Genomic DNA, 12,732 nt, shown 5'->3' on the forward strand with positions numbered 1-12,732 from the left:
CAGACCCTGGGGAGCCCCAAGCAAGTATTGGCTGTAAGGTCAGCTTGTCCGGTGCAACCATAAGGGGAAGGATGAGGTACGACTCTTCCTAGGCTTCTTTCTCTTGGGACCCCAGTTGAATCTCAAATGATGAGTGAATAAGTTCTATAGGAAAAAATCAACAGAGCAAAAAAAGTTAAGGTTTAAAATATCTGTTATGACCAAGGAGCAGATGAAGATTTTTTTTTACACATAAGCAATCAGGAATTGTGCTTCAGCAAAACCCTATTTGGGATAACTGGGTTCAAAGAATTGTATTTTCATTTCAAACCTTTACTTTCCCCCCATAAGGTAAATGCCCCAATGTTTTAGTAGATAGTAGGACCTATTAGGCACAGTCATTGACAAGTGAGTTGGGGTTTTTTTGGTAAGGATGCAGGCTTTTTTCTTATTCAACACAATTGTTGAATAAATCCATGCTACTTGTCACTTCAGGGCTGTAATTACAAGTTGCAATCAGACAGTCAGTCATCAGCCATTTATTAATGACTTAGTATGTGCTGAGAATACAAATAAAAGCAAAAAGGAAGACTGTGTCTACTTTCAAACATCTTACATTCTAATAAGGGAATATAACCAATAAAGAAAATTGAACTGAGGGAGTGGATAACTGGTAAGGGAAGGGTAGAGAAAGTCCAGAGTCTAGCCTGGAGAGAAATGAGATATAGATGGTGTAGTTGCCCTCTTTAAATGTAGATTTTGGGAAAGAGTCATCCAATCAGAGGGAGAGGCTTCAGGGATAGATGGTACTTCCAAAGGGTGAATTCCAACCTCATAGAGAGTTTCAAGGATAAAGAGATAGCTGGGGCACGATAGAAAAAGCACAAATAGGAATGGTCATCCAAACCAAAGGGACCAAAATTCCAAACAACGTATTTCACTAACTTCAACCAGACTAGAATCAGTCTAGACTTTGAAAACAGAATTTCCTATTAAAAACATTTCAAGCTACACATTTCAAATTATACTACAACTATACATCTTAGGAGACAGGATAAGGTAAAGGATAGAATATGAGACTTGGATTCTGGGAGCTGGGTTCAGATTCTGCCTCTGATACTCCTAGATACTGTGACCATGGACAAGTCAGTTCATTTGTCTGAGATGCAATGGGACTGGTTAAGATTAAGTTTTAGATAGGATGTGAACTGACTCCTTAATCAGTCTCCATATCTGACCTGTTACTTCTTTAATCCATCCTCTACTCAACTACCAAAACCATTTTCCTAAAACACAGTTTGACCATGTCATTTTCCTACTCAATAAACTCCAATGACTGCTGATTAGTTCTTGGATAATATATAAATTCTTTTTTTGAGTAACAAAAACCTGTAACAGTTGGACCCTATCCTACTTTTTTAGATAGTCTTATTTTACTTTACTCTTCTTCATTTACCCCAGCAAAAATGACTATCTTATTGTTCTTCATAAGTGATCCCTGGGAAAAAGCTAATGTCAAATTCCAGTAGAAATATATCCCTGCAGACTGCACTTTGACTTAGAAAACCACAAATTAACATTACCTATGTTGTAGTTTATTTTCATTTATTTTGTTGAATATATCCCATTACATTTTAATCTGGTCTTAATGGACACAGAACTGGACCTGGAGTCAGAAAGTTTGTTCAAGCTTAGCTTCAGACTTAAGTGTTAGCTCATAACTCTAGTTAGCTCATTCAATTTTTCAGTCTCAGTTTAAGTCTCAGGTTGCTCATCTGTAAAATAAAAATTATATTGGTACATATCCCACAGAGGATCAAATGAGATATCATATGTAGGGAATTTTACAAATCTTAAAGTCCTACATAAATGCTATCTATGATAATGGTCATGATATAAGAGTGGTAGTGGTGGTGATGGTACTAACACTCCATTTCCTGACTCTTGCCTTTGTGATTTGGCATTTGCAGTCCCCTATGTCTGGAAGGAAATTCCTCCTTACTTCCATCTTTTAAATTCTGTCATTTCCTTTAGAACTCAGCATAAGTACCAACAATCTTACATGAAGTCCTTCCTGATGCTGCCATCTGCTAATGCCTCCCCTTACAAAAAAATTACTTTGTATGTACCCATATATGTAAATATTGTCTCCCACATCCAAAGATAAGCTTCTTGAGACCCTATTTCACCTTTGTCCTCATATTTCCTGTCACCTAGCAGAATACATAGCAATTGCTTAATAAATGCTTATCAATTGAGGGACTGTAGGTAGAGGGATTCCAAGCAGTAATGAAGTCACTGGCCCTTCACAAATGTGGAAAATTACAAATTCACTAAATCTAATTCCCCTGAGTCTAGAACTCAAAGATATCATCTTGTCTATCCCCCTGCCTCTAGGCATTGGTGTCTGTTGGGTTTCTAAAGCTTTCCAAGGGAAAGAGATATCACTGCTTCCCAAGGTGGTGGTTATGTCTTCATTATCCATGTTTCCACCTCAGTAAAAGGGGAAAGATTAATTCCAACTGAGCTGACAAAGTTTTCGAGGACAAACTTGCTAACAAATGACTAGCAGATAAAGGACTTTGCAAATCTAAAGCACCGTGAGCATGCCCAAAGATCCACGTGGGGATGCTCTGCAGGAAGGCTGTGTCAGTAATAAACCATATTTTCCCAAGAAGGAAAAAAATAAAAACCCTCCACAAACATGCAGAAGCATCAGCCCAACACTGAACAGTCAATTTTTCTGAATAGTTCCCAGGTCAGAGCAAAGGCCTGGCTGGGCCATTTAAGCAACTTGATCTGCAAGAATGGCATAGGATCCTGGAAAATGATGAGACTCTGGGTGGAGGAGGAAGAAGTTGGGGGAAGTGAGGAGGAGATGGATTGTAGGAAGGGCTATATACAGAAAACTGTTAAAAGAATAAGGAGCCCTAATGCTGAGAACTGGAAGGACCATGGTGAACATCCAGTGCAATGTTCTTATTTTGCAAAGGAGGAAACTGAGGTACAGAGAGTTAAAAATTATTTATTGGGGGTATAAAATGAAGGAAGGATCCCAGTTAGTTATCAGCAGAGCTGGGACTTAAAATCAGGTCTCCCAGATTAGAAACCTTCCAATGGTGCCAGGGTTCCTTTCTAATTAAGAAGACTGGGGTACTTAAGCAAGAATAAGATTTTTTTAAAGCAAAAAATAGAACAAACCCCCCTCAGTTGGGCTTGAACTGACTGGACTGGTATTCATTTTAAGAAGCTCTGAAGATCAGGAATCAGGAGGACCAACAAGTTCCAGAAAGGCTCAAATAGATCTGTGAGAGAGTCTTGTGTCCAGGGACACAGAGTCCTTTCAACGAGGGCTCCACTGGCCTGCATGACCCAGGTGTGAGGAGAATACCTTCCTAGCTTCAGAGAGGGCAGTTGGGGGTGCTCACAGTAGCCTACAGCTGCTTCCTAATTCCTCAGAATCATTTGATGTAAAGAACCAATTGGGCCTCAAGGACTTGTCTCCTCCCTCTCCGTGTTTCCCAAAGTCACTGCTGCTCCCTCAACAGCTCTCCTCGATGCTCCTTCCAAAGCATAGCTAGACCACCAAGAAGGGGAGACTGCTGAGGGCTCGTTCTGTCTCCTTGTCCATTTTCCTATTTCCCTAAAGGGAAGGAATTTCTGGTAAGTAATGGCATGGCCCAGACTGAATTTTAAGGGTACCTTGGCCAGTAGGATGTGAGTAAAGTTTAGGTTGAATACTTTAAAACTTCTGGCTACAGCAAACCCCAAGAACGGAAAATGGAGGGGAGAATGTACTGTGGGGTTTGTATCTGTCTTTAGGATTGTGCTACAGGCCCTGAGGAGTTAAAGATGGTGGCATTCATGCTTTGAAAATACTCCCGAACTGGATGACTTGGGAGGAAACAGGCTCGGAGCTCCTGTAGAAGTAGAACCCCAGGGGCCCCCAAGCATGCACCAACCAGTCCTCCACAGGAGAGACCTGAGGGGGTCGGGGAGGGGGATGTGGTCAGTGGCCTGCCCTGCCTCCCTCCCAATTGCAGCCAGTCGGGGTGGTATAACATCTGGAAATAAAATGCCTCCCTGCCCCTCAGGTGATGTAGAGGTAGATGGAGGACATTGTGGAGCCCTTGAGGGCTCTGTCAGGGTCTTGCCTGACTTAAACAATCTGATTGAGGGCAGCCAGCCCTTTGGGGATCACTGATCACCCCTCTGTCAAAGCACTACTGGGGTGGGGGTGGGGCAGAAGCCTCTCCAGACTCAGCCAGTGCTGTCGATGCCCGCACCGTTGGCACACAGTGCCATCTAGTGGCCATCTAGCCAACTCTCGAGGGAGTTGTAGACCCTGGGGAAGGGAACATGCGTCCCAAAGCTAAGAGAGCCCCGAGGACATTTGCTGGAAAGGATATTAAGGACTCTATGCTCCTTACCTCTCTGGAAAGCCAGGATATAGCTTCCAGGCATGGATGAGAAATGGGAGCCCCAGAACTCCACAGCCACTTGGGACCCACTCTAACAGCCACTGCCTACACCGGGAGCCAATGGCTTTCCCTCTCCTCCTCCAACCAGACCCAACCTTTCCTGTTTTTTGTCTTTCTTGACCAAACTTCTCTCTCTCCCCACCCCCCAAATCCTGTTTCCTCTAAGCTCAGACCATTTAGGGAGCATCTGCCCTGGATGGAAGGTAGTGATTAAAGAAACCTTAAAGGAAATTTAGAAAGAAAATGAAAGTGGATTTATGATGTTGGGTGGGGAGTTTTGCCGCTGGCTAGGAGCAAGGCTGAACAAAGGAGAGGGCAGATCTGATTTATAGGAAGTCATTATTGGAAGAGACGGAGATGCACATAGCCCAGCTGAGGCCTCCCTGCTTCTCTGTTATCTGTGTCACTCCAGAGGGGTGACCAAGGACAGCGGGCACCAGGACTTGGGAGCATCCTTACTAGAAGGGCGAGTCTCATTTTCTTCAGTAGGTGGACAGCCAGATCTGTCATTAAGGGTTATCCCAAGTTCCCCTTAACCCCCTCCTTCCCTCCTCATGCCCTACCCTCCACAGACAACTGCATCATTATAGTATCATCAGCTTCAGAACTGGAGAGGGACCTTAGGGATCATCTACCTAGGCTGAACCATTCATTTTACAGTTGAGAAAACTGAGACCCAGAGAGGTCTCAACCAGATAGGTTATGCAGCTTGTTCAGGCTGCTCAGGTGAGTCACAAGACTCTTCAGGGTAGTCTGTCTTCTTTCCCATAGTTCTAGAAATCACTCCCCACTCCTGTTATATTGATTAAAGAAAAATGATAAACAGGTAAGGCTCACCTTCCTTTTCCCTCACTGTCTTATAGACACATACTTCAGAGAGAAGATGGATAGGAGTGATAGGTAACATTTATTCTCCTGGGGGGTTGTTTTGCCTCCCAGGGCTATAATCAAAGGCAATATTCTTGCTACACATACATACATACAAACACACACACACACACACACATATATATACACATGTATATGTATGTATATATTTATGCATATATAGGTGTATATATATATACATATATATATATATATATATGTACATGCATATATATGTGTGTATATATATATATTTCCACCCTACACAGCCTCTAAAATGGGGACAGAGAGGAACACAGATTTCCTAGCACCATAAGGCCATTTTTCTGCCTTGGGAAAACCAAGATGCAGCTGAGAGGCTGATTATTACTCCCTCTTCTATTTTTTTTATATCTCTATTGTCCCTTCCCCAGTATTTCCAGTACCATGGAAATACTTTTCATGATCTTTTAGAGACCATTGTAAATCTCTAGTTTTGAATTTTTCCAGGATCAATTTTTTCTCTAGGGGACTCAGTTAATTCCAGAAGACCAAACTACCTGGAGAGTAGGTTTCCCCTATCAGTCCCAGGGTTCTTGAATGGGGTGAAGGTTTATATACTCCCATCTTATCCTATTGAATTCCCTCTGTAACCTCTTAAAAGTTACTGTTTTCTATGGTCAATCAACAAGCATTTTCTAAAACTGTATAATATATATTATACTAAATGAATATAGGAATATAAATACAAGCAAAAAAGAAAGTCTTGGCAGAACTTACATTGGAATGAGGGAAGAAGGCCCATACAAGAAGCTGAAAAATATGGGGTTATCTTTGAGAAGTCAAGAATGCCACATATGATGAGAAATGAAAACAAAGCTGACCTGAGCACCCTATCTAAATGGAGGTTCTAGTGGAAGTCATCTAATCAGAGGAGGATCATAAGGGCCGAAGGTATTTCCAAGGTGGGAATTCCATGGCTGGAGCGATCTTCCTGGATGATGAGGTTTCTGGGACTTGGTATTGATGTCTGGAAAGCAGCCTGAAATAAGAGAAAAATGAATCCCATTGCTTGCTGCCGTTTCCATTGCACCTTTGACATTCCCCTGAAGTCTCTCCTCCTTCCTTTCCAAATCACTCCTCCCATCCAATGGTTGGAGTTTAGGTTCCCAAAGTCATCCCAGACATTCCCCACCTTTATCTCCTCCCTTCTTTTTGTTGAACATGAAAATACCTGCTCTTATATTGGGTTGCATCTGTATTACCAGAATGTAAGTATATTAGATACTCTATGTTATCTGGGAATCACTGACTCATAATATTGTAGAGGACCTTAGAAATTATCTCCTCTACCTCTTACATAGCTAGAGCATGAATTCCTCCCACAACATCCTCAAAAAGTGGTCATAGAAATTCTGCCTAAAATCTTCTAGTGACAGTAAAATCACTATCTTACCATATATATATATATATATACATATATATATATATATATTCCCTTCCTTGGTTGGATGCCTAATGGTCAAAAACATTTTCTTTATACTGAGCAGAACTCCTGTTTCTCTTTAACTTTCACCCAGTCAGCCCAATTTTTATAGACTAGAACACAGTATTAGAGTCAGAAGGAACTCTGAACCATCTTGTCCACATAGAGGATAAGCAGGTTGAATGTTTGACCTTAGTTTGAATTCCATTCAGACAAGTCACTTAATCCCTTTGTGCCTCAGTTTTCTCATATGTAAAATGATGGATGCAGACTTGTTAGCCCCCTTATAGCTCTAAAAATCTACGCTCATGCAGTCCTTTCATTTTTTTAAAGGAGTCAAAGGCCCACAGGGTTCTAAAGTGACCCACTCAAGATCATACAGCACACAAATGGCTGTGGATCCAAGCCAAATTCAGGATTCTTTCCATGACGTCACACTGCTTTTCCTTTTAGACCCACAGAAATAAGCCTAATCTTTCTTATATCATTTGGAATAAACTCTCCAGATATTCCACAGAAATACAGATTTAAGTTAGAAGTTAGCTTAAAGGGGCGGCTAGGTGGCACAGTGGATAGAGCACCGGCCCTGGAGTCAGGAGTACCTGAGTTCAAATCCAGCCTCAGACACTTAATAATGACCTAGCTGTGTGGCCTTGGACAAGCCACGTAACCCCATTTGCCTTGCAAAAAAGAAAAAAGTTAGCGTAAATCTAATCTAATGCCCCCATTTTCCAGATAGGGAAATTGAAGACAGACATTATTTCCCCCTTCCCCTTCTACCACCAAATCTGGTCTTCTCTTCTCAGTTAAATGTCCTCTGTAAATCCAATCCCCAGCATGGTTGACCTCAACAAAATTTATTGTGTGGACATCCCTCCTACAATGGATCTCTCAGAATAGAGCAAAATATTCCTGATGAGGAATGAATGCTTCCCCCAATGTGGTATGGGGTTGACTGAGCAGTAAAACTTCACATTCCTAGGAAGATCACAATGTTGTTTAGTCTTTGGGCTGATGGTGTTAGAAAAATAACAGAAGTATGGACAAGGCAAAGGCAATGGCAATAATCTGTGCTGCTGCTGTAATATCTCTCTATAACTACAGTAGCCCTGATGTCAACTCCCAGCCCCAGCAGACATGGTCCAAGCAGGTCAGCTTCAGAGCTTCTCATTCAAGAACAGGTTCCTTTTGTAGCTCGAAGGAGGCCGCTTTAGGATGAATACAAAAAATATTATACAACAGGCCATTTGTTGTTGTTATTGTACAATCATTTCAGTCCTCCTTCAGCCTTTGTGATCCCATTTGGGATGTTTTGGCAAAGATACCAGAGAGATTTGCCATTTCCTTCTCCAGCTCTTTTTTACAGATGAGAAAACTGAGGCAAATAGTCATCGATGTACAGAATTTATTTATCCAAGAGGACCGACAAAAATGATAATGCTTTCTTTTATGGGAGATCATAATAATTGTCAGTTGACTGCTAGAAAACAGTCTTCCAACTGTCTTCTAACAAGAGCAGGGAGGAGTTTTAGAACATTTTACTAGAAGGGATCTTTGATATCCTCTTTAACAGTGGTTATCCTGGACCCAGTGATATTTTTTTTTATACCTGTATTTCAATATCATTGGTTTCCTTTATAATCCTATGTATTTTGTTTTATGCATTTAAAAGATAATTCGGAGAAAAAGTCCATAAACTTCACCAGACTGCCAGAGGGATTCATGATGCTAAAAAGGTTAAGAATTCCTAATCTAGTTCCATTCTCTCATTTTATAATGAGAAGGCCAGTCATTCTCAAAGGTTAGGGATATACCCTCTTCCCCCGCCAATAAACCAGCATCCCTTTAATAACTCGCTATGGATCTGTCATCCATGAACTTATTAAGCCCCAGGGGCTTGTGACTGTAGGTGGGGAGAGGTATACATAGATGTGAAGGAAGATGAAGAAAAGTTCTGGCTAAAGATTTTGACTGAATAAGGGCTCCTTACCTTTGGACTAAGCAGGACATAAAAGCTTAAGGATGTACCTTGGACTAGTAGATAATAGCTTGAAGCAAACTCAAATATTAGTACTGGCAAACATGATAATTCATGCTGAGATGACAGAATGGGGGTCATGAAGCCCCAATTGCTCACTGTGCGGTCTCTAATCCAGTCCCATTTCCACCGACTAATGCAGATACCTGCAAGGGCAGCACCATGGCTGTGGTGTTCACCTGCTCCCGGTTGGAGGGGTGAACTTGCCAAGGAGGCGGTGTGGGTAACATCTCTGTTATGGTCCTGTTGCCATGGCAATAAATTGTCACTAATTAGTAGTGTGGTTACCATGGCAATTTCTAGTAATTACAGGTTACAAATGGTGCAAGGCTTCAACCCAACCCAATTAGTTAATTAGAAAGATTTAGAAATTTGTCCAAAAGGGAAATAGCCTGCTTCGCAGAAAATGAAGAGAATGTGTCACAGCTTGGGGCCAGAGGCAAAGGGGAAATTGGAAGATGCCAACACCAGGTGAAATAATGGATTTTCTCAGTGGTTAGTCCCTGGGCAGTACCAGCATTTCAGAGGGGCATAGCCTTGACTAAGGGTTCATCACTAGTATCCAGACATTGGGTCTGAGCTGGGCACTGTCTCCTTTTGACCTGGGCAATGAAGAAGACTCCTTAACAGCTACCATTTTTGAAGGCAGAGGCAGAGTACTGGCACCAGCACCAGCACCAGCATCCTTTGTTGTTGACCTAGAAAAGTAAAGCCTAGCACCTTTGTGTTTGCCACAGTTGACACTAGAGTCTCTGTGATTAGAAAATTGGTGGTTACCTGTTAAAAGCACTCCATGAGAGCAATATAAACTTCTATGTTGCTTGGCCCATCCTTAAAGATTTAATTAGATTAGTGGTGAGAAATCAAAAGGCACAGGGGCCTAGAATGTTAATGAAGAATCTGTTATGAGAGCATTAGGCCCTGCAGTCCCAGGTGGCCCTGACACCCTTTCCACGTGGGCAGCCTAGTGCTATTTTCAAAGACGAAGTATGCGCGACTGTTCTTTCCTCCAGGGACATCTTCCCAGACATCTGGAACTGGGAGTGTCTCCATCTCAAATTAGCAAAGTGACCTCAGGCAAGTTGTTTCCCCATCTGGAGGGGATGAGTTGTGATCTGTCACTCCACATCAGCAGGTGCTCTGAGCTCTGGTTTATAATACAATCAGACCCAGGGAAAAGTGAGTTCAAGACAAGGAATCTGGACCTGTTCTAGATTGGACTACCCACCTTCTCTCCCCATCTCCTAATCACAGGCGTGAGCCTGTGGTGTTACCCTGAACTAATGGAGGCAGCGCAGGGGGAGCCCAGCTTGTGTTCATTTGAATAGTTTGCCAAATCATTTTGCTATTTCCAAATTACATTATTTTTCACATCTGGGATGGTTTAAGTTTAACCCTATTTGGGGAAATACATGGATTAAATCAGAGATTCTTAACTTTTGGGGGGAATCGTGGTTTCCTATGATAGTCTGGTGAATAAGGACCTTTTCTCAGAAGACTCTTTTTAAATGCACAAAATAAAATAAATAGGATTACAAAAGAAACCCAAATTACATTGACTATATAGCTACCAAAATATGTTTGAAGAGTTCATGGATCCTAGGTTTGGCACTCTTAGATTAAATTATTTTCCATGTTTTCATGTTTTCATGATTCTATGACTTGCCCAAATTCATCCAACCCTATAGGAGCAGAGCAGAACCTAAGACCCACAGTAATTCCCCCCAAGGGACATATTTTTTCCTTCTTCCTTGGAAATAAGATACAGAATCTTGGAATGTTAGAGCAGGAAGGTATCTTGAGGATCCTGTACCCTTCTTTTTCAAGGGAGAAGAAAGGCTCAGAGAGGAGAGGTTAAAAGATTTTGCTCTTACTCTCCAGCTCCTTAGGTTTAGGTGTGCCCTGGCTGGCATTGATTTAGAATTGTTATGGTGATTTCGGAGAAAAAACATTCACACATGCATTAATTTCTCTTAACGTCCCTTCTTGGGCATTTTCCACAGAGACTTGGAATAAATAATAGTTAGAGAAAATCTCTTAGCTGGATCTTTCAAATTCACAGACCTAGAGAGACCTCAAAGACTACCTCATCCAATCCTCTCGTTTTATAAATGAGGAAACTGAGACTCAGGAAGATTCCAAGATCACATAGATAGCAAGGGTGAGATTTGAACTATGCTGGATTTGAACTATGCTGCCTCTATGTTGAGCAACTAGGTGGCTCAATGGATAGAGCAACCACCCTGGAGTCAGGAGGACCTGAGTTCAAATTTGACCTCAGACATTCAGCTGTGTGATCTTAAGTCACTTAACCCCATTGCCTTGTAAAAACAAAACAAAAAAAAGTCTAGAAGTTTCCTTCCATGTTCCCAACTCCATGATGGAATGTTAGAATACTTTACTCTCCTTGAGTTAACAAGTACTCAGAAGCCTCTCTTAGTCAACTGAGCCAAGTCCTTCTGAAGGCATGGAGTAAGCCAGGCTATAGGCTTAGGAAAAAAATACAAAAGAGAAAAAACATTCTTGCCCTCAGGAAACTTATGTTCTCCTGAAGGGAAATAGCATGGACATATACCTGTCCATATTATATATTAATATGAACATAATTATATATGTAGATATAGATATATAGTCTAAGTGATTAGGAAGAGTGGCAAGAGTACCAACACATGGGGGAGTGAAGGTGAAAAGAGAAGATGCAGGCATGGACAAGGTGTGGTATGCCATCTTTGTAGGGAACAGAAGAATTCCAAAAGATAACACTTGGAGGGAATCTTCCTGATGGGAGGGATCTCACGTGCAAAGTTGTGGAAAGTACAGATGAGACATCTTGCATGAGGAGCACCAAGCAGTCCTTTGGATGATAGAAATATGGAGTATGTGAGAGGGACTGCTGTGAAATTGTTTTAGAAAGATAGGTTGGGGCCAATGACTAAGAATATTTTCCTAGAGACAACAGGGAAACTGAAGCTTCTTGAGGGAGACAGTGGCCCAGTCAGAGCTGAGTTTTAGGAATCGCTTTTTATTTGCTGTGTGGAGGAGAGAGTAGTGAGACTAGACTAAAGTCAGGGAGATAGTTTCTAGGTTGTTGCAATAATGACACAGGTCCGAACTAGGGAGGTGGAAGTTTCCCCTGATAATAGCCCCCTTCCTTCTCCAGGGGATAAAGGTTTGTTTCACCTGAGTTTGAACACTATGCTCTCTGCTAGGAGGCCGAGGCGTCAGCGTGGGGCCCATTCTCAGCAGCAGTGCCTCTGACATCTTCTGTGATAATGAGAATGGACCTAACTTCCTCTTCCACAACCAGGGGGATGGCACCTTCATTGATGTGGCCGCCAGCACTGGTAAGTTTAATCTATTCAGTCCCATATCATCAGTCTGTGGGGTCCTGACCAATGTTCCCAGCCCCCCATGGCTCAGCTCTTTCTCTGAAATGTCTCAGATTCATCATGCATTTTTCAATGATTCAGTTCAATGCATTGAGCATTTGTTTTAAACTTATTGTGCCCCCCACTAGTAAAGACAATGAATTTTAGACAAAGCAAAGTCCCTGTACCCCTAAAGTTCATAGGTAGGCACGATCCCCTTTGAGTTCTTCTTGATACTGGTCACCACCTCTGTAGTTGCTTCTTTCTTCAAACTAATATTTTCATCTAATTCAACTCTTCATTCCTTTCCAACCCTCTCTTCTACCTCTCCTGATTACATCCAACTTCAAGTGCCTTCCTTCTCCCAAATCACCTTATACTTAAACACTTCATATTTATTTGTATATCTTCTCTGTAGTCATATACTTCAGTCTTTATTCACTACTTATGTACTTGTCTCTCCCATCAGAATGTGTATATTCCTCATGGTGATGATAATACTGATGATGATGATGATGAGCAAGAACTGTTTCA

At 41.7% G+C, this 12,732-nt stretch overlaps 1 protein-coding gene across 3 annotated transcripts in view; it reads left to right on the forward strand.

The window, feature by feature from the left end:
• Positions 1-12,732, forward strand: part of LOC141521072 (cartilage acidic protein 1) — a 208,032-nt gene that overhangs the window by 147,995 nt on the left and 47,305 nt on the right. For all 3 annotated transcript variants that reach the window (XM_074233192.1, XM_074233193.1, XM_074233191.1), the window contains exon 6: positions 12,040-12,174. In XM_074233192.1, the coding sequence (XP_074089293.1) occupies positions 12,040-12,174 (135 nt within the window). The remainder of the gene's footprint in view (positions 1-12,039; positions 12,175-12,732) is intronic.

Source organism: Macrotis lagotis, chromosome 4, assembly GCF_037893015.1.
Source record: "Macrotis lagotis isolate mMagLag1 chromosome 4, bilby.v1.9.chrom.fasta, whole genome shotgun sequence".
NCBI classification, from domain to species: Eukaryota; Metazoa; Chordata; class Mammalia; order Peramelemorphia; family Peramelidae; genus Macrotis; species Macrotis lagotis.